This window comes from Giraffa tippelskirchi, chromosome 5, assembly GCF_054371585.1.
Source record: "Giraffa tippelskirchi isolate mGirTip1 chromosome 5, T2T-mGirTip1v1.2.pri, whole genome shotgun sequence".
Classification (NCBI taxonomy): domain Eukaryota; kingdom Metazoa; phylum Chordata; class Mammalia; order Artiodactyla; family Giraffidae; genus Giraffa; species Giraffa tippelskirchi.
Window position 1 is genome coordinate 193057230 of NC_137279.1, and position 19210 is coordinate 193076439.

General features: G+C 50.0%; 2 protein-coding genes across 12 annotated transcripts in view; one reads left to right on the plus strand and one right to left on the minus strand.

Annotated features, from left to right (window-relative positions):
- Window positions 1-493: 493 nt before the first annotated feature.
- The window catches only part of ANKMY1 (ankyrin repeat and MYND domain containing 1), a 49206-nt gene continuing 30489 nt past the window's right edge, over window positions 494-19210 (minus strand). For all 10 annotated transcript variants that reach the window (XR_014054323.1, XR_014054327.1, XR_014054320.1 and 7 more), the window contains one exon: window positions 494-1009. Coding sequence is in view for 5 of the 10 variants with exons in the window: in XM_081492122.1 (XP_081348248.1) it covers window positions 876-1009 (134 nt within the window). In the remaining 5 variants the exon portion in view is untranslated. The remainder of the gene's footprint in view (window positions 1010-19210) is intronic.
- Window positions 9846-17726, plus strand: LOC145506780 (uncharacterized). 2 transcript variants are annotated; one of them, XM_081492135.1, is made up of 3 exons: window positions 9846-10392; window positions 11484-11717; window positions 11853-17726. In XM_081492135.1, exon 3 carries the CDS (start codon window positions 12010-12012, stop codon window positions 12601-12603), a length of 594 nt encoding a protein of 197 aa, XP_081348261.1. In that variant the 5' UTR covers window positions 9846-10392; window positions 11484-11717; window positions 11853-12009; the 3' UTR covers window positions 12604-17726. The 2 variants fall into 2 exon arrangements, with proteins under 2 accessions (XP_081348261.1, XP_081348260.1); XM_081492134.1 differs by having other exon boundaries at window positions 9861-10392; window positions 11484-11757; window positions 11853-16704.

Here is a 19210-nt window from a genome sequence, read left to right on the forward strand (position 1 = left end):
GCCGTGGGCGTGCCCGGCACGCTGGGACTGGTGGGGGGTGAGGGTGGGCTCGCACACAGGTCCCGCCTGGTGGTGTGGTCCCCGGCTGTGGCGTACGCATCCTGCCCCCGGCCCGGCTCCTCCTGCCGTCCACCCTCCCGCTCCCTGCTCTGGATGCACACGTCGGGCACATCCAGGAACCCTCCCTTTACCGGTTCCTGTTGAGCAGCCTCAGAGAGAGCCCGCAGGCTGGAGCGCGGGGGGACCCGCGTCCTTCCGTGGCTGGGCCTGGCCACACGTCCTGATGGTCCCGTCAGCCCCCAGCGCCACAGAGAGCCCTGCCTAGCTGGCATCTCTCACCAGCGCAGGGACCCCTGCCCAGGCACAGTCCTGCACAACCTTGAGTGGCATTGCCACCCTGCCTTTGCTCCCCCATGTGCCCGGTAGCCTCTCCAACGTCACACCACACGCGGGCCCCGGACCTCAGCCATAGGCTGCAGCAGAGGCACAAGTCACTGACGGTCACTTTATTCAAGTGTCGCCGCCCACACTGGCTTGCCACGCAAGCATTCAACAAAGCTTCTCGGTCGTCGGGGCCCTGGAGCACCGAGGGCCCCCAGCCCGGGGAGGGGCCGGGCAGCAGACTCCGGGAGGAGGAGGTGGCTCCTCGGAGGGAGACCTGCAGGGCACAGCCCAGGCTTCCCTGGACCCCCACCGGGAAGCGTGGGGTGCTCACCTGCCCGCCCCTGCTCGAGTCCTGACAGGCCTCTGTGCCCACTGGCCCAGCTCCTCCCGGAGACTGAGGTCGCTGTGAGGGCTTTCTTCCTTTGGCAGGCCGGGACGAAGCCTCGGGGGGGCTTCAGGAGCCCTGTGTGGCCAGCAGGGCCCCCAGACGCTCACTCATGACTGTAGCTGGAGTATAATAAGCAGCACCTTGACTTGCGTGAAGGCTTCAGGGCCTCAGACCCCTGGGGCTCGTTGCCAAGTTGCTTCAAGGGTGTCTTTACAAACGTCACTGGGTACATTTCTCCTGTCGGGAAAGGAGGGCACAGGTAAGGCGGCGTCCGGCACGGGACAGCCCGCAGGTCAGAGGGGAGGGGGCTGTCCTTCTCCCTGGAGGTCTCTCTGCCTTGTCCCTGGAGCACTGGGCCCTCCCTGTCCTGGGTCAGGCCCAGGGCCACCCTTGAGCTCCCAAGCCCTGCCCACTCCAGGCCAGGTGCTGGTCAGTGAGAGGCTCCCTCCTTGCCTCCTGGTCCCTGTTCATTTCTCGTGGGGATCCGGAAGTCACAGACATCCTGACCCACACTGATGGGTGCAGAGCAGCCAGCGCCTCGGAGCCACCTGTGCGTGGCCTGGGCACGGGTACACACGTACACACGCATGTATACACATACCCGAGTGTGTGCACACACATGCAGGAATGCATTCTCCACTCCCCTCCACGTGCCGCTCGGCCTTCCTGTACCTGGAGACAGCCCCTCTGTCCAGAAATGATGGCTGTCATCACACTGCCGCTACTCAAATTCTGAGTGGAGAACTGACTCTCCAACCCTAAGGCCCTAGTGAACAGTGGAAGGATTAGAACCAGAGTGTCTGTGTCCCTGTGAGAAAGTGAAGACGTGCCAAGTCACGTGTCAGAGCCATCAAAGGTGGGGCACGTGGGTAGGGTCCCAGGGGACCCCAGCAGACGCCCCCTGCACAGCAGGGACTCCTTCCAGAGAGGACCCAGCCCCCTAAAGTGAAACCTGTGTGTGCGCGCTCAGTCACTCATGTACAACTCTTCGTGACCCCATGGACTGCAGCCCGCCAGGCCCCTCTGTCCACGGGGACTCTCCAGGCAAGAAGACTGGAGTGGGTTGCCATGTCCTTCTCCAGGGGACTGTCCAGCCCAGGGATTGAACCCAGGTCTCCCGCATCGCAGACCGATTCTTTACCATCTGAGCCACCAGGGAGGCCAAAGTGAAACCTCCATGACCCTACTTCCCTCCTTCCTCTGTGTGGCCTAAAAGATAACAAGAACCTTCACATATTTCTATACCCAACCTGGGAAAAAGAGAAAAACGCCAGCAAGAAACTTACCCAAGTTCTCAAAATACACACCAGCATCTACCTGGGGAGTCAGACCGACTGGCCCAAGGTGACAGTATAAGAAAGAGGGGTGAGTATTCAGAAATGTCTATTTTGAAGAAGTCATAGCAGCATGGTAACTGTTGAAATGACCGCCTTCCTGGCAGACACATCAAAATGATGGGAAAAATCAATATTTATTACTATAAAGTCAGTAGCCACCTGAGGTCACAGGAGAGCTAAGTCCCATGCACTTAAAAAACCTGTGTGGCCATAGTGAGTGTGTGTGTGGATATCAGATGCAGAAATACCTCCTTCAGGGCATCACAGGTGTGGAGCTGGCAGCCCTGTGCAGCCTGGACTGTGGAAGGAAGAAAAAGTTCTCCCTATGGGCAGAGGGGCCAGGAAAGCTTTGCTGCCAGGGCTCTGAGCAGAAGCATCTCCCAGGAGGGTGGGCATCCCACTGGTCCTCAGCTGACAGTGGAGAGGAGCAGATATGAAAGAACCCATAGGATTCACCCAGTGTCAGGCAGAATGTGATTCCCTTGGGGGGAGAGAGAATAGAAACTCCCCAGTGACAGGAGCTCAGGTTTTAAAATTCCAACATGCCAAAACATACCAGCAGAGAGAGCACCGAGAACAGTAGCTATTAGGGAAACCGGCGCAAGTGTCAGGGTGCACAGCAGCCGCCGGCGCACCCCGGAAGGCGTGGCCATGCCCAGTTCAGACCCAGCTCTGCCGCCAAGCCACTGGCACACACGGGATGAGCTCCCACACAAGGAGACGCCTTCAAAGCCGGCACAAATTTTGCATAACTTTGTAGAGACAGAGAAAGCCAAACAAGCTGAGGAGACAGAGGAACATGTTCCAAATAAAAGAACAAGATGAAACCCCAGGGGGAGAAAGACCCTAAAGAAACACAGATAAGTAATTTACCAGAGAAAAAGTTCAGAGCAATAGCCCAGAGAAATACTGACCAAACTTGGGAAAAGAATTTAGGGATACAGTGAGAACTTCAACAAAGAATTAGAAAATACAAAAAAACCAACCAGAGCGAAAGAAGACACTGAAAATCAATCCCACTACAGGGCGTCTACTGCGGACGAGCCGATCCAGAACACGCAAGTGACCTGGGAGACAGAGCCGCAGGGATCACCCACAGAAGAGCAGGAAGAACACATTTCTCTTAAAATGAGGACAGTTTAAAGAACCTCTGAGACGACATCAAGCACACTAACACGCACACTGTAGGAGCCCCAGAAGGAGGGGAGAGAAAATGGGGCAGAAAGTGTATTTGATAAAATAATGGCTGAAAACACCCCTCTCCTGAAGAAGGAAGCAGATATCCAGGTAAAGGTCACAGAGGGCCCCAAACAGGATGAACCTAGAGGGACACACAGCGAGACGTATCATAAGAAAAATGGCAAAATGGGAAGGTAAAGAGAGAACTTTAAAGGCAGCAAGAGAAAAAGAGTCACAAACAAGGGAGCCTCCATAAGGCTATCAGCTGACTTTTCATTAGAAACTTTGTAGGCCAGAAGGCAATGGCATGATGTATTTAAAGTACTGAAAGGGAAAACCTACACCCAAAGATACTCTACCCAACAAGATCATCATCCAGAACTGAAGAAGAGTTCCCCAGACAAGCAAAAACTGAAAGAGTTTGTCATCACTTAACTAGCCTTACAAGAAATGTTAAGGGGCCCTCTTTAGTCAAAAAAAGAAAAGGCCATAAAAAGAAATAAAATCTATGAAGGAAAAATATTTCACTGGAAAGACAAATATATAGTAAAGGCAGTGGATCAGCCACTTAAAATTTAAGCTAGTGCGAAGGTTAAAAGACAAAAATCATAAAATTAACTACATATAACTACAATAAGGACTTAAGAGATGCACATAAAGATGTAAAATATGACATCAAAACATAAAATTGTGGAGTGGGGGAGTAAAAAAGTGTAGTTTTTAGAATGTGTTTGAATTAAAATGATTATCATTGTAAAACAAATTAGAAAGAGAAAGAGATATAGATAGATATAGACACGGTTATATAGAGACAGTTATACATGAACCTCCCAGTAACCAGAAAGCAAACCCCTACAATAGATAGAAAAAAAGAGAAAGGAAAGCAAACATAACATTAAAGAAAGTTATCAAACCACAAGAGGAGAGAAAGACTAAAAAAAGATCAGAGAAGAACTACAAAAACAGCTAGAAAATAGGTAACAGAATGCAGTGAGGACACACCTGTCACCGACCACTTCCAGCAGAAAGACGTTGCACAGCTGAATGTGTCTGCTCTTTAAAAAAAACCTATCCATATGCTGCCCATAAGAGATTCATCTCAGAACTAAAGGCACACAGACTGAAAATGAAAGAATGGAAAAAGATATTCCTTGAAGACAGAAAAGAAAGGTGGGGGAGTGAGACACATTAGACAAAACAGAATTTAAAACAAAGTCTGTAACAAAGGACAGAGAAGGGCATCAAGAATGATGCAGTGATTATTCCAAGAACAGGATATAATGTCCATAGACATATAGGCACCTGAGAGAGGAGCACCTAAACTATATAGAATATATGAAGCGAACACTGAGACAGAAAGAGGAAGCTGACAGTGATGACCTACATCAGAGGACGGTTCATCCAGACAGAAAACCAACAAGGAGACAAGGGCCTCAAATGACACACTAGGCCAAAAAGACTTGACAGATGTCTATTGCACATTCCACCCAAGAACATCAGAAGACACATTCTTTTCAAGTGCATGGGGAGCATGCTCCAGAGTAAATGACATGCTAGGCCACAGAACAAGTCTCAACAGATTTATGAAGCCTGAAATCGTATCAAGCATCTTTTCTGAATACACTGGTATGAAATTAGTACTCTATCCCAGGAAGAAAGTAGGTAAAAAACATGTGGAGACTGACTGACATGCTACTGAAAAAGAAAAAGAGTCCATGAAGAAATCAAAGATATTTTTTTTAATGGCTGAGTAATATTCCATTGTGTATATGTACCACAGCTTCCTTATCCATTCGTCTGCTGATGGACATCTAGGTTGCTTCCATGTCCTGGCTATTGTAAACAGTGCTGCGATGAATACATTTGAATCGGTTCTACTGAGATGGATGAAACTGGAGCCCATTATACAGAGTGAAGTAAGCCAGAAAGAAAAACAACAATACAGTATACTAATGCATATATATGGAATTTGAAAGATGGTAACGATAACCCTATATGCGAGACAGAATAAGAGACACAGATGCATAGAACAATTTTATGGACTCTGAGGGAGAAGGTGAGGGTGGGACGTTCTGGGAGAATAGCATTGAAACATGTATATTATCATATGTGAAACAGAACACCATTCCATGTTCGATGCATGAGACAAGGGCTCAGGGCCGGGGCAATGGGATGATCCAGAAGGATGGGAGGGGGAGGGAGGTGGGTGGGGGGTCCAGGAGGGGGAACACATGTAAACCCATGGCTGATTCATGTCAATGTATGGCAAAAACTATTACAATATTGTAATTAGCCCCCAACTAAAATAAATAAATTTATAAAAAAAAAAAGAAATCAAAGATAAAAAGCACCTCAAAATGAATGAAAATAGAAACATAACTTTACAAAATCTGTGGAATGCATCAAAGCAGTTCTAAAAGGGAAATTTACAGTGACATAGGCTTTTGTTGTTGTTGAGTCACTAAATCCTGTCCAAATCTTTGCAACGCCACAAATCGCAGCATGCCAGGCCTCCCTGTCCATCACCAACTCCCAGAGTCCACCCAAACTCATGTCCATTGAGTCAGTGATGCCATCCAACCATCTCATCCTCTGTCGTCCCCTTCTCCTCCTACCCTCAATCTTTCCCAGCATCAAGGTCGTTTCAAATGAGTCAGCTCTTCACATCAGGTGACCAAAGTATCAGAGTTTCAACTTCAACATCAGTCCTTCCGATGAACACCCAGGACTGATCTCCTTTAGGATGGACTGGTTGGATCTCCTTGCAGCCCAAGGGACTCTCAAGAGTCTTCTCCAACACCACAGTTCAAAAGCATCAATTCTGCAGTGCTCAGCTTTCTTTATAGTCCAACTCTCACATCCATACATGACTCCTGGAAAAGCCATAGCCTTGACTAGACGGACCTTTGTTGGCAAAGTAATGTCTCTGCTTTTTAATATGCTGTCTAGGTTGGTCATAACTTTTTTTCCAAGGAGTAAGCGTCTTTTAATTTCATGGCTGCAGTCACCATCTGCAGTGATTTTGGAGCCAAAAAAAATAAAGTCTGTTACTGTTTCCACTGTTTCCCCATCTATTTGCCATGAAGTGATGGGACCAGATGCCATGATTTTAGTTTTCTGAATGTTGAGTTTTAAGCCAAATTTCTCACTCTCCTCTTTCACTTTCATCAAGAGGCTCTTTACTTCTTCTTTGCTTTCTGCCATAAGGGTGGTGTCATCTGCATATCTGAGGTTATTGATATTTCTCCTGGCAATCTTGATTCCAGCTTGTGCTTCTTCCAGCCAGGCGTTTCTCATGATGTACTCTGCAATAAGGAGTTCATAATCTGAGCCAGAGTCAGCTCCAGTTGGCTCTACCCAAACAAACAAACAAACAAAACCAAAAAAAACCTCTCAAATAAACTACCTAACTTTCCACTTAAAAGATTAGAAAAAGAAGACCGAAGTCCAAACTTTAACAGAAGGAAGGAAATAATGAAGAGCAGAGTGGAAATAAATAAAATAGAGGCCAAAAAGTGTTAGAAAAGATCAATAAAAATAATAGCAGGTTTTTTGAAAAGATAAAATTGATAAATCTGTAGCCAGAATTGTCAAGGGAAAAAAAAGTGGCCCAAATTTTAAAACTTAGAAATGAAAGAAAAGTTACAACCAATATCTCAAGAATACACACTATCTATGGAAATACTATATGAACGGTTATATACCAACAAATTGCACAACTTAGAAGAAATGGATAAGTTCCTTGAAACACAATCTTCCAAGACTGAATCAGGAAGCAATAGAAAATCTGACCAGACTGTCTACTAGTAATGAAACTGAATCAGTAATTTTAAAACTCCGAATAAATAAAATTCCAGGACTAAACGACTTCACAGGTGAATTCTAGCAAACATTTTAAAAAGTGGTAATACCTGTCCTTCTCAAACTATTCCAAAAAAGTGAAGAGAGGAGAACACTTTCAAGCTCATTCTATGAGGCCAGCCTCACTCTGACGTCAAAACCAGACAAACTCACTATAAAAAGATAAATTACCAACTAATATCCCTGATGAACAAAGACACAAATAGTCTCAACAAAATATTATCAAATTGAATTCAACAATAAATTAACATGATGATACATCATTATCAAGTGGGATTTATTCCAGGGATGCAAAAATGGTTCAGTATATGCAAATCAATCAACATGAAACACCACATCATCAAAACAAAGGATAAAATTCACGTGATCATCTCAATAAATACCTAACAAAAAAAGCATTTGACAAAATTCAATATCCATTTGTGATTTAAAAAAAAACTCTCAACAAAATTGCTATAGAGGGAATGTAGTACCTCAACGTAATAAAGACCATTTGAGATAAACTCACAGCTAACATCATAGTCAATGGTGAAAATCTAAAAGCTTTTCTTTTAAAATCAGGAACAAGATAAGGCTGCCTACTCTCACCATTTCTATTTAACACAGTATTAGAAGACACAGCACGCAGACAACAAAAGGCATCCAATCTGGAGGAAAGAAGGAAAACCGTCACTATTTACAGATGACTTTATACTGTATAGAAAAACCCTAAAGACTCCCCCACAAACCATTAGATATATTACAATAAATAAACTCAGTAATCAGCATACTAAATCAATATTCAGAATTCTGTTGCTTTTCTATACACTAATAATGAATTATCAGAAAGAGAAAATAAGAAAACAGTCTCATTTACAATCAAGTCAGATAAAATAAAGCTCCTAGGAATTCATGTAACGGAGGAAGGAAGACTCCTGTACGGTGAGAGCCATCGACACTGAGGGAGGAGGCTGAGGACCACACGTGTCCGGGGGTGAGTAGAGTTCATACTGTCAGAATCACCCTACAGCCCAAGCGCTCTACAGACCCAATGCAATCTCTACCAAATGCCAACGACACTGTTTCACTGAAATAGAGAAAATGATTCCAGAATTTGTATGGAACATAAAAGCCTTCAAACAGCCAACGCGATCGTGAGAAAGAAGAAAGAAGGCATCACACGTCTCAATTTCAGACGACGTCACAGAGCAACAGTGGTCAAAACAGAGCGGCGCCGGCGTGAAGACAGACACTTAGAAGCGGAAGAGAAAACAGAGCCCAGAAGTAGCCACTCACACACGGTCAGTTAATCTACAATAAGGAGGAAAAAATATGATGGGGGAAAGACAGACTCTTCAATAAGTGGTGTTGGGAAAACTGGGCAGCTACAGGTAAAATCATTAGACTGGACCACTATGTCACACCGTATACAAAAAGAAACTCAAAATGGACTAAAGACTTGAAAGTGAAGACCTGAAACCATACAACTCCTAGAAGAAAACACAGGCAGTGTTGTCTCTGACATCATCCTCCTTAACAGTATTTCTACGGATCTGTCTCCTCAGGCAAAGGTTTTTAAAAAAGCAAAAATAATCAAATGGGACTACATCAAGCTAAAAAGCTTTTGCACAGTGAAGGAAACCATCACCAAGATGAAAAGGCTACCTACTGAGCAGGAGAAGATATTTGTAAATGATATGTCTGATAAGGCGTTACTACTCAAAACATATAAACAACTCATACAAGTCAATATGTTTTAAAAAGCCCAATCTGATTTTAAAACGGGCAGAGGACTTGAATAAGCATGTTTCTAAAGAAGACAGACAGATGGCCAACATACACATGAAAAGATGCTCAACATCAGTAACCATCAGGGAAATTCAAATCAAAAACTCCATGAGACACTACTTCACACCTGTCAAAATGGCCATCATCAAAAAGACAACAAATAACATGCTGGCAGGGATGTGGAGAAAACGGACCTCAGGCACTGTTGGTGGGAATGGAAATTGGTGCAGCCACTATGGAAAACAGCATGACTTCCCTCCAAAAATTAAAAACAGAACCAGCATACAATCTATCAATCCCAATTAGGTATTTATAATCCAAAGAAAAGGAAAACACTAATTTGAAAAGACATATGCACCCCAAAAATGCTGGGAAATATTGAAGGCAAAAGGAGAAGAGGGTGGCAGAGGATAAGATGGTGAGATGGCATCACCAACTCGATGGACATGAGTTTGAGCAAGCTCCAGGAATTGGTGATGGACGGGGAAGCCTGGCGTGTTGCAGTCCATGGGGTTGCAAAGAGTTGGACACAACTTAGCAACTCAACCGTGACGAAACACCCCAATATTCATAGAAGCGATATTTACAACAGCCAAGATATGGAAGCAATCTAAGTGCCGCTGACGGATGACTGTGAAGAAAATGCGGCCTATTTATACAACGGAATACTGTTACTGCTGTTCAGTCGCCCAGTGTCCAACTCTTTGCGACTCCATGGACTGCAGCATGCCACACTTTCAGCTGGGGGGCTTTGTGGCCTGGAAGGACACCTGAAGCTCCAGGACACACAAATCTGTCTTCTGCGTCCTTCCTGAGACTCACCCTGTCTCCACCCCACCTCTGCAGAACACAGAATGCTGGCTTCTGGGCAGAATCCCGACATCCACAAATTCCAGGCCCTTTATGTCAACCACCAACATTCCAGGCCCAATGCCACTGCCCTTGCCCATCCCAAGCTTCCCCCCAGGCTGCACCCGTCTTGGGTTCCCTGACCGCTCCACCTCCAGCTCCCCTGCCGTCTCCAGAGGTTCCCCTGACCTTATCTGGCCCAGGCTCCAGCCTCCATCCCCAGCACCGCCCCATCCCGAGGCTGAGGACGTGGGCTCCCAGTGTAGCGTCCGGCGGCCCGCCCCCGGCCCCCGACTCCCCTGCTCTAAGAGGGGCTGTCAACCCCTCTCCCTGCCCTCCTCGCTCCGCCTCCGGGAGCTCGCCTGCTCTGGGGCACGCCCACCTCGGGCACCGCCGGCCCCTCCGCCTGTCCCCCTTGCTCCCCCGTCCTGCCCCACCGTCCTCATGACCGAGTCTGGACTCTGAAGGCCACAGCGGTCCCGTGCTCTGCAGTCGCCCACGATCACCCTGGGACACCCTGCCCTCCGAGGTCCTGCTTTCCGCCTGCCCCGCCTCAGCTGCCCTCGGGGCGGGTCTGGGCCAGGGGCAGGCCTTCTCTTCCCAGCCCGAAGGAGGGCCGGAGTCCAGGTGGGTGGACGAGAGAAGCCTGGAGGGCAGGGAGGTGGGGTGAGGGTCCTGGAGGACGGGGTGAGAGGGGGCATCGGGCACACCCTGGAGCTGGAGGAGGGGTGGGGGGCGTGGTGGGGGCCTCGGACCACTCCCCGCAAACTGACTCCTCAGAAGCTGCCTGGAGAGGCGGCCCCAGGGAACCCGGCCCTCCACCCACCTGGCATGACCCTCTACACACTCGCAGGCGCACATGGACACACACACTCACACATGCACCCTCCTCAGTGGAACAGGGCAGAGAAACCCCAAGCCGCCACACCCTGTCTCCCCTTCCTGCGTCTGTGGGCCGCCCCCCCTCCTGCCCCTCCCTCACCCCCCTCCTGCCCCTCCTCCCGCCTCCTCTCCCCTCCCCCTCTTCTAGTCCCCGCTCCCCTCCCACCTCCCCTCTCCCCTCACCTTCTCTGGATGCGCAGGACGTGACCCTGAGCTCCCCACCCCCACCCCGGCCCCCGAGTCCAGCTCCCAGCTCCAGTGACCACCGGTGGCCAAGCGTCCACCGCAGCAGCCCTGCCCGGAGTCCCCGCCCCCGCGCACTTTTCTCCGCGGCCCCGCCTCCCACATGCTTCCACACACTGACCATTTCTGCACTGAACTCTGACCCCTGCAACCCCCTTGGCCAAACCTTGACCCCCATCAGTCACTTTGACCCCCACTTTCCACTGCTATCACGGACCATCCCCAATGACGATGACTGGGCAGGCCCACAAGGGAGGGTCTGCAGGCTCCCCCGGGCCCAGGCCGTGGGGGGACAGGTGGGGCCTCCCTGGCCCGCTGGGAGCCCTCCCGCTGCAGTGGGGCCTGAGTGACCGCAGCTCCAAGTTCTCAGAGAGCTAAGGGGCCGGGTGACCAGCCCAGCAGCCAGAGAAAGGAGGCAGGATGTGGGCGCCTCCTCTCACTCAGAGGGCAGAAGCAGGAGGGCCTCAGTAACATCACAGAACTTTCTGGAAAGGAAGCTTGGCTTTGCAGGAGCCCCAGGGATGAGTGACATCCACTTTGCTCCACCCACACTGGCAGTGCCAGGCCCCTACCCTATCTGAGTCTGTCCACAGGAAAGAGGACCCCAGCCGGAGCCGTCCCCGCATCTGAAAGCCCAACTGGCTGCCCGAGGCACTTGGGACCTGAGGGGGTGGCAGTCCACTTGGCCGCAACCCTGCTCCAGCCGGAGTCTCTGCGGATGGCCGCGTGGGAGGGGAGCGGCCAGCAGGGAGGACCCTCGGCCCAGAGCTGGGCACGGACGAGGGCTGACGGAGCGCACGCTCCCATCGCCACGGTGCCCCCCACGGGTGAGACGGGAGGCGCTGAGTTTCCGGGAGAGAGAGGGAGGTGAGCGCAGCCCTGGCCTCTGGCCTGAGGGTGGCGGGGCTGGGGAGATGGCGCCCCCCCCAGTGAAAAGACACAGGGGCATGGCACCCACTCAGGAGCAAGATAACGGAGCAGAGGGCAGCCCACAGGGAGGGGAGACGTGAGCCGGGACGACTGACTCCAGTGCAGCAACCACAGGAAGGAGGGCCGTGCACCCTGCTGTTAAACCAGAGGCCAAAAGCGCTCCCCGGAAGTCACAGACGGCCGCGGCGGATGCCAGCCAGCTGGGACTGGACGGACCGGGCACACCGGCTGCAGAGCCCGCGGCCGATCGCCCAGAGAGCTGGGGACAAGCGGGGCCACGGCTGCCTGCGCGCCTCCACGCTGCAGGACCTGCTGGCCGGGCCCCCGGGGACAGCACTGGGGCTCACCGCACCAGCTGCGGGTCAGCTGCAGACAGCACTCCTGCCCTGGTGGAGGCTGGCAGCTGCGGCCCTCTCCGCACCAGGGCTCTGCTCCTGGAGCCAGTGTCCTTGTCCTCTGCAGGGTCCTGGGTGCCTGGAGCACGCCGCGCGGTGGGGAGGCACGCAGTGCACAGGTTCACCTCAGAGGAGTGGGCATCGCCACAGAGGCTGCGGGGGGAGGGCGGTCCAGGCAGAGGGCCACGGCTGTGTGCCGGGGGGTGAGCGCTGGGTGCGGACAGGAGCAGGCCAGAGCCTCTCGGGCTTTGAGGGGACTCAGACCAATGGAGAAGCCACACGGCCCGGCCTCTGGGTGCGCAGGAGCCTCGGGGGCGGCCAGGAGACAGGAGGGGCCGGCCGTGGCAGCCTCGGGGAGCCTACGATGAAGGCGGAGCTGAGCAGCTGAAGGCTGGGTGTGAGGTGTGAAAGCGGATGACGGTGATTCCCGGGTAACGGAAATGATCAAACAGCAACACATGGCTGACCGGAAAACAGCACAGGAAAGATGCCAACTGTCTCCCAAACTAAACACTGAAAATAATCAGAGCGCCCGACAAGACATTCTCGAACCTGCCACCTGACCAATCAACTGAGTGCGTGTGGACACCAAACTGCAGCTCAGAGGGCAGGAGCTGGGGAGCGGTCGTCCTGGGCAGTGGGGCCAGCACCCAGGACGGGCAGCAAACAGAAGGGGACACTCGGTCACCGCTGATCCCGGGCAGTGAGCTCCAGCCAGGCGGCTCTCATGGCCTGCACCAAAATGAGCTCTAGGCTGACTATACAGTTACAGGTTCAGTTCAGTTCAGTTCAGTCCAGTTGCTCAGTCGTGTCCAACTCTTTGCAACCCTATTAACCGCAGCACGACAGGCCTCCCTGTCCATCACCAACTCCAGGAGCTTACTCAAACTCATGTCCATTGAGTCGGTGATGCCATCCAACCATCTCATCCTCTGTCGTCCCCTTCTCTTCCCACCTTCAATCCTTCCCAGCATTAGGGTCTTTTCCAATGAGTCCATTCTTTGCATCAGGTGGCCAAAGTATTGGAGTTTCAGCTTCAACATCAGTCCTTCCAATGAACACTCAGGACTGATCTCCTTTAGGATGGACCTGTTGGATCTCCTTGCAGTCCAAGGGACTCTCAAGAGTCTTCTCCAACACCACAGTTCAAAAGCATCAATTCTTCGGCGCTCAGCTTTCTTTATGGTCCAACTCTCACATCCATACATGACTACTGGAAAAATCATAGCTTTGACTAGATGGACCTTTGTTGGCAAAGTAATGTCTCTGCTTTTTAATATGCTGTCTAGGTTGTTCATAGCTTTTCTTCCAAGGAGCAAGCGTCTTTTAATTTCATGGCTGCAGTCACCATCTGCAGTGATTTTGGAGCCCCCAAAATAAAGTCTGCCACTGTTTCCACTGTTTCCCCATCTATTTGCCATGAAGTGATGGGACCGGATGCCATGATCTTAGTTTTCTGAATGTTGAGCTTTAAGCCAACTTTTTCACTCTCCTCTTTCACTTTCATCAAGAAGAACTTCAGTTCTTCTTTACTTTCTTCTGTAAGTGTGGTGTCATCTGCATATCTGAAGTTATTGATATTTCTCCCGGCAATCTTGATTCCAGCTTGTGCTTCCTCTAGCCCAGCGTTTCTCATGATGTACTCTGCGTATAAGTTAAATAAGCAGGGTGACAATACACGGCCTTGACGTACTCCTTGTCATATTTGGAACCATGCCCAAATAGTCTATTGTTCCATATCCAGTTCTAACTGTTGCTTCCTGACCTGCATACAGGTTTCTCAGGAGGCAGCTCAGGTGGTCTGGGATTCCCATCTCTTTAAGAACTTTCCAGCTTGTTGTGATCCACACAAAGGCTTTGGCATAGTCAATAAAGCAGAAATGGATGTTTTTCTGGAGCTCTCTTGCTTTTTCAATGATCCAACAGATGTTGGCAATTTGATCTCTGGTTCCTCTGCCTTTCCTAAATCCAGCGTGAACATCTGGAAGTTCACAGTTCACCTACTGTTGAAGCCTGGCTTGGAGAATTTTAAGCATTACTTTACTAGTGTGTGAGATGAGTGCAATTGTGCAGTAGTTTGAGCATTCTTTGGCATTGCCTTTCTTTGGGATTGGAATGAAAACTGATCTGTGGCCACTGCTGAGTTTTCCAGATTTACCGGCATATTGAGTGCAGCACTTTCACAGCATCATCTTTCAGGATTTGAAATATCTCAACTGGAATTCCATCACCTCCACTAGCTTTATTCATAGTGATGCTTCATAAGGCCCACTTGACTTCACATTCCAGGATGTCTGGCTCTAGGTGAGTGATCACACCATCGTGGTTATCTGGGTCATGAGGATCTTTTTTGTACAGTTCTTCTGTGTATTCTTGCCACCTCTTCTTAATATCTTCTGCTTCTGTTAGGTCCCTACCATTTCTGTCCTTTATTGTGCCCATCTTTGCATGAAAAGTTCCCTTGGTATCTCTAATTTTCTTGAGGAGATCTCTAGTCTTTCCCATTCTACTGTTTTCCTCTATTTCTTTGCATTGATCACTGAGGAAGGCTTTCTTATCTCTCCTTGCTATTCTTTGGAACTCTACATTCAAATGGGTATATCATTCCTTTTCTCCTTTGCCTTTCGCTTCTTTTCATAGCTATTTGTAAGGCCTCCTCAGACAATCATTTTGCCTTTTTGCATTTCTTTTTCTTGGGGATGGTCTTGATCCCTGTCTCCTGTACAATGTCACGAACATCTGTCCATAGTTCTTCAGGCACTCTGTCTATCAGCTCTAATCCCTTACATCTATTTCTCACTTCCACTATATAATCGTAAGGGATTTAAGTCATACCTGAATGATCTAGTAGTTTTCCCACTTTCTTCAATTTAAGTCTGAATTTGGCAATAAGGAGTTCATCATCTGAGCCACAGTCACCTCCCAGTCTTTTTGTTTTTTGCTGATTGTACAGAGCTTCTCCATCTTTGGCTGCAAAGAATGTAATCAATCTGATTTCGATATTGACCATCTGATGATGTCCATGTGTAGAGTCTTCTCTTGTGTTGTTGGAAGAGGGTGTTTGCTATTACCAGTGCGTTCTCTTGGCAAAACTCTATTAGCCTTTGTCCTGCTTCATTCTGTACTCCAAGGCCAAATTTGCCTGTTACTCCAGGTGTTTCTTGACTTCCTACTTTTGCTCCAGTCCCCTATAATGAAAAGGACGTATTTTTTTGGGTGTTAGTTCTAGAAGGTCTTGTAGGTCTTCACAGAACCATTCAACTTCAGCTTCTTCAGCATTACTGGTTGGGGCATAGACTTGGATTACTGTGATATTGAATGGTTTGCCTTGGAAATGAACAGAGATCATTCTGTCGTTTCTGAGATTGCATCCAAGTACTGCATTTCAGACTCTTTTGTTGACTATGATGGCTACTCCATTTCTTCCAAGGGATTCCTGCCCACAGTAGTCCCATCTGAACCCATTCCAGTCCATTTTAGTTCACTGATTCCTAAAATGTCAGTGTTCACTCTTGCCATCTCCTGTTTGACCGCTTCTAATTTGCCTTGATTCTTGGACCTAATATTCCAGGTTCCTATGCAGTATTGCTCTTTACAACATCAGATTTTACTTCCATCACCAGTCACATCCACAACTGGGTGTTGTTTTTGCATTGGCTCCATCTCTTCATTCTTTCTGGAGTTATTTCTCCGCTGATCTCACAGGCATTGGAGGGACTGTGAGGAGATACCCCATGTCCAAGGGCATAGGAGAAGCCACAGAGATGGTAGGAGGGGCAAAATCATATTTAGAATCATCCCCATACCTGCCAGAGATGCTTAGAGGGCTCAAACTTACCTTGTGCACACGAGGACCCAGAGACCCCACAGAGAGTGAGCCAGAACTGTCTTTGAGTGTCTCCTGTGGAGGTCCAGGTCAGCGTGGCCTGCTGCAGGGGCAGGGGCTCTAGGTACAGCAGACTGGGTATGACATAAGCCCTCTTGGAGGAGGTCGCTGTTAACCCCACCATAGAGCTGCCAGAACTTACACAGGACTGGGAAACAGACACTTGGAGGGCACAAACAGAACCTTGTGCACCAGGAGACCCAGGAGAAAGGAGCAGTGACCCCACAAGAGACTGACCCAGACTTGCCCGGGAGTGTCCAGGAGTCTCCAGCAGAGGCGTGGGCTGGCGGGGGCCTGCTGCGGGGCTGGGGGCACTGAGTGGCAGTACGTGCACGGGACCTTGTGAAGGAGGTCGCCATTGTCCTCATCACCTCCACCATAGTTTGGCCTCAGGTCAAATAACAGGGAGGGAGCACAGCCCCACCCACCAACAGAAAATTGGATTAAAGATTTACTGAGCACGGCCCTGCCCATCAGAACCAGACCCAGTTTCCCCCTCAGTCTCTCCCATCAGGAAGCTTCCATAAGCCTCTTATCCTTCTCCATCAGAGGGCAGACAGAATGGAAACCATAATCACAGAAAAATAGGCAATCTGATCACACGACCACAGCCTTGTCTAAGTCAATGAAACTAAGCCATGCTGTGTGGGGCCACCCAAGACGGACGGGGCACGGTGGAGAGGTCTGACAGAATGCGGTCCACTGGAGAAGGGCATGGCAAACCACTTCAGTATTCTTGCCTTGAGAACCCCATGAACAGTATGAAAAGGCAAAAAGATAGGACACTGAAAGATGAACTCCCCAGGTCAGTAGGTGCCCGATATGCTACTGGAGATCAGTGGAGAAATAACTCCAGAAAGAATGAAGTTACAGGTAAGCAAGTGAAAACCACAGTGCAAGAAAATCGTTTGTAGAATCTGGGCACACCCTCGTACAATCTCATCCAGGGTTGCTTCCTAAGCACGCTAGCAAACTGGGCCCTGCAGGACAGGACGGACGGAGTGGACAACAGAAGAGACATGTCCACGTGGCCAAGTTCAACCAGGAGAAGGCCCGGCTTCCATGGGAGCCGGAGACGGGGGTGGGGTGTGCTCTAGGGAGTCCTCACAAGTCAGGGAGAGCAAACCTCCCCAGGAAAAGCAGGCAAGAGGAAAGCCAAGTGCGGAACCGATGTGTGGACGTGAGCTGTGAGCTGAGGGGTGCGGCACCCCAGGGACCGCACAGGGTGACACTGCCAGAGCCCAGGGCTGGGACGGGGGACGGACATGACCAGTGACCTCCAGAGGGGAGCCAGGGACGCAGAACAAAGGTGTGAAGAGCTAATCCCCGTGAGTTTAGGCAACGCAGAAAATGGGCCGATAGCGTGTGTGCAGCGGCCTTGCACGCGTGGATGGTGAGCTTACATGCCCATCAAAGGGGCATCAGGCAGACATGCTGGGGTTCCTGCGTGGAAGTGACAGGACCCCACAGGGCGCTAGGAAGGCAGGTTAAGGATCAAGGTGAACCTTTCTGTTTGGATGGATGGAGAGCACGGAAAAGCACACGTGCGTGCACAGAGTGCTGGAGGACACACGTGCGTGTGTGCACGTGTGCAGATTAAAATCTAAACACGTTCAGCATTGTTATCCTTGAGTAGACTGGGATGCTTTATGCTGCCTTCACCTTGCACAACCAGAATAAAGACTTTTCATTTGGGGAAAATGTTGCAGATAAATAGCACAGAAAGATGTTCATGGCCTAGTTTAGAATATGACCGTGTTCCCACTTTAGATGTGCATGCGTGTGCAGGGTGTGTGCACACATGTTACATATGATGTCTTCTGTTATTCAGTCGTTAAGTTGTATCGGACTCTTTGAGACCCCATGGACTGCAGGAAGCCAGGCCTCCCCGTCCCTCACCATCTCCCAGAGCTTGCTCAAACTCATGTCCATTGAGTCGGTGATGCCATCCAATCATCTCATCCTCTGTTGTCCCCTTCTCCTGCCCTCAATCTTTCCCAGCATCAGGGTCTTTTCCAATGAGTTGGCTCTTCACATCAGGTGGCCAAAATATTGGAGCTTCAGCTTCAATCCTTCCAATGAATAGTCAGGACTGATTTCCTTTAGGATTGACTGGTTTGATCTCCTCGCTGTCCAAGGGACTCTCAACAGACTTTTCCAACACCACAGTTCAAAAGCATTAATTCTTCAGCACTCAACCTTCATCATGGTCCAACTCTCACATCCATACATGACTACTGGGAAAACCATAGCTTTGACTACACAGACCTTTGTCAGCAAAGTGATGTGTCTGCTTTTTAATACGTTGTCTAGGTTTGTCATAGCTTTTCTTCCAAGCATCTTTTAACTTCATGGCTGCAGTCACCATCCACCATGACTTTGGAGCCCAAGAAAATAAAGTCTGTCACTGTTTCCACTGGTGTCTATATAGACTCACAGATGAAATCGGAAGCATGCACACCAAAGTGTCGGCCGCGGTAATTTCCAGGTGCTGGGGTAAAATTTCCTTTTTCTTTCTTTTGTGTACACATGTTCTCTAACTTTTGTACAAGGAACAAGTGTAATTTGTAAGAAGTCATCGTTAGGGAAGTTTTCCTTCTGGCAGATGTAGTGGGAGGCACCCCCGTGCCCCCACTCCAGGAAGGCGCTCCACAGCCACGTTACAGTCCCAGGGTGGCCTGCAGCCAGACCTGGCTGAGGCAGGTCCAAAGGCCCACCCCCAGCCTCCATGGGGGGCCCCTCTGCAAAGCTAGCCCAGCTCCAGAGCAACGACCAGGTCCTCTCCTCTGCCCTGCCCGGAGCAGCAGGCAGGATGGCCCCCGGCGAATTCCCCCTGGGGAAGGAGGGGGCCCCACTAGGGAGCCCGGTCCCGGCGAACTTCCCCCGGGGAAGGAGGGAGCCCCACTAGGGAGCCCGGTCCCCGACAAGAGACTCTGGAAATCAGGCAAAACTAGCAGGGCTGCAGACGCCCCCTTGACCAGCGAAAAGCCTGCTGGGTCGGGGTCCTCCCCTGCTGGGCTCCAACCCCCCCACTTCCTCTGTCACCTGCCCACCCCCCCACCACCATTCTGCTCCCAGCAGCAAGCCCCTCCCTGGATCACCCACCACC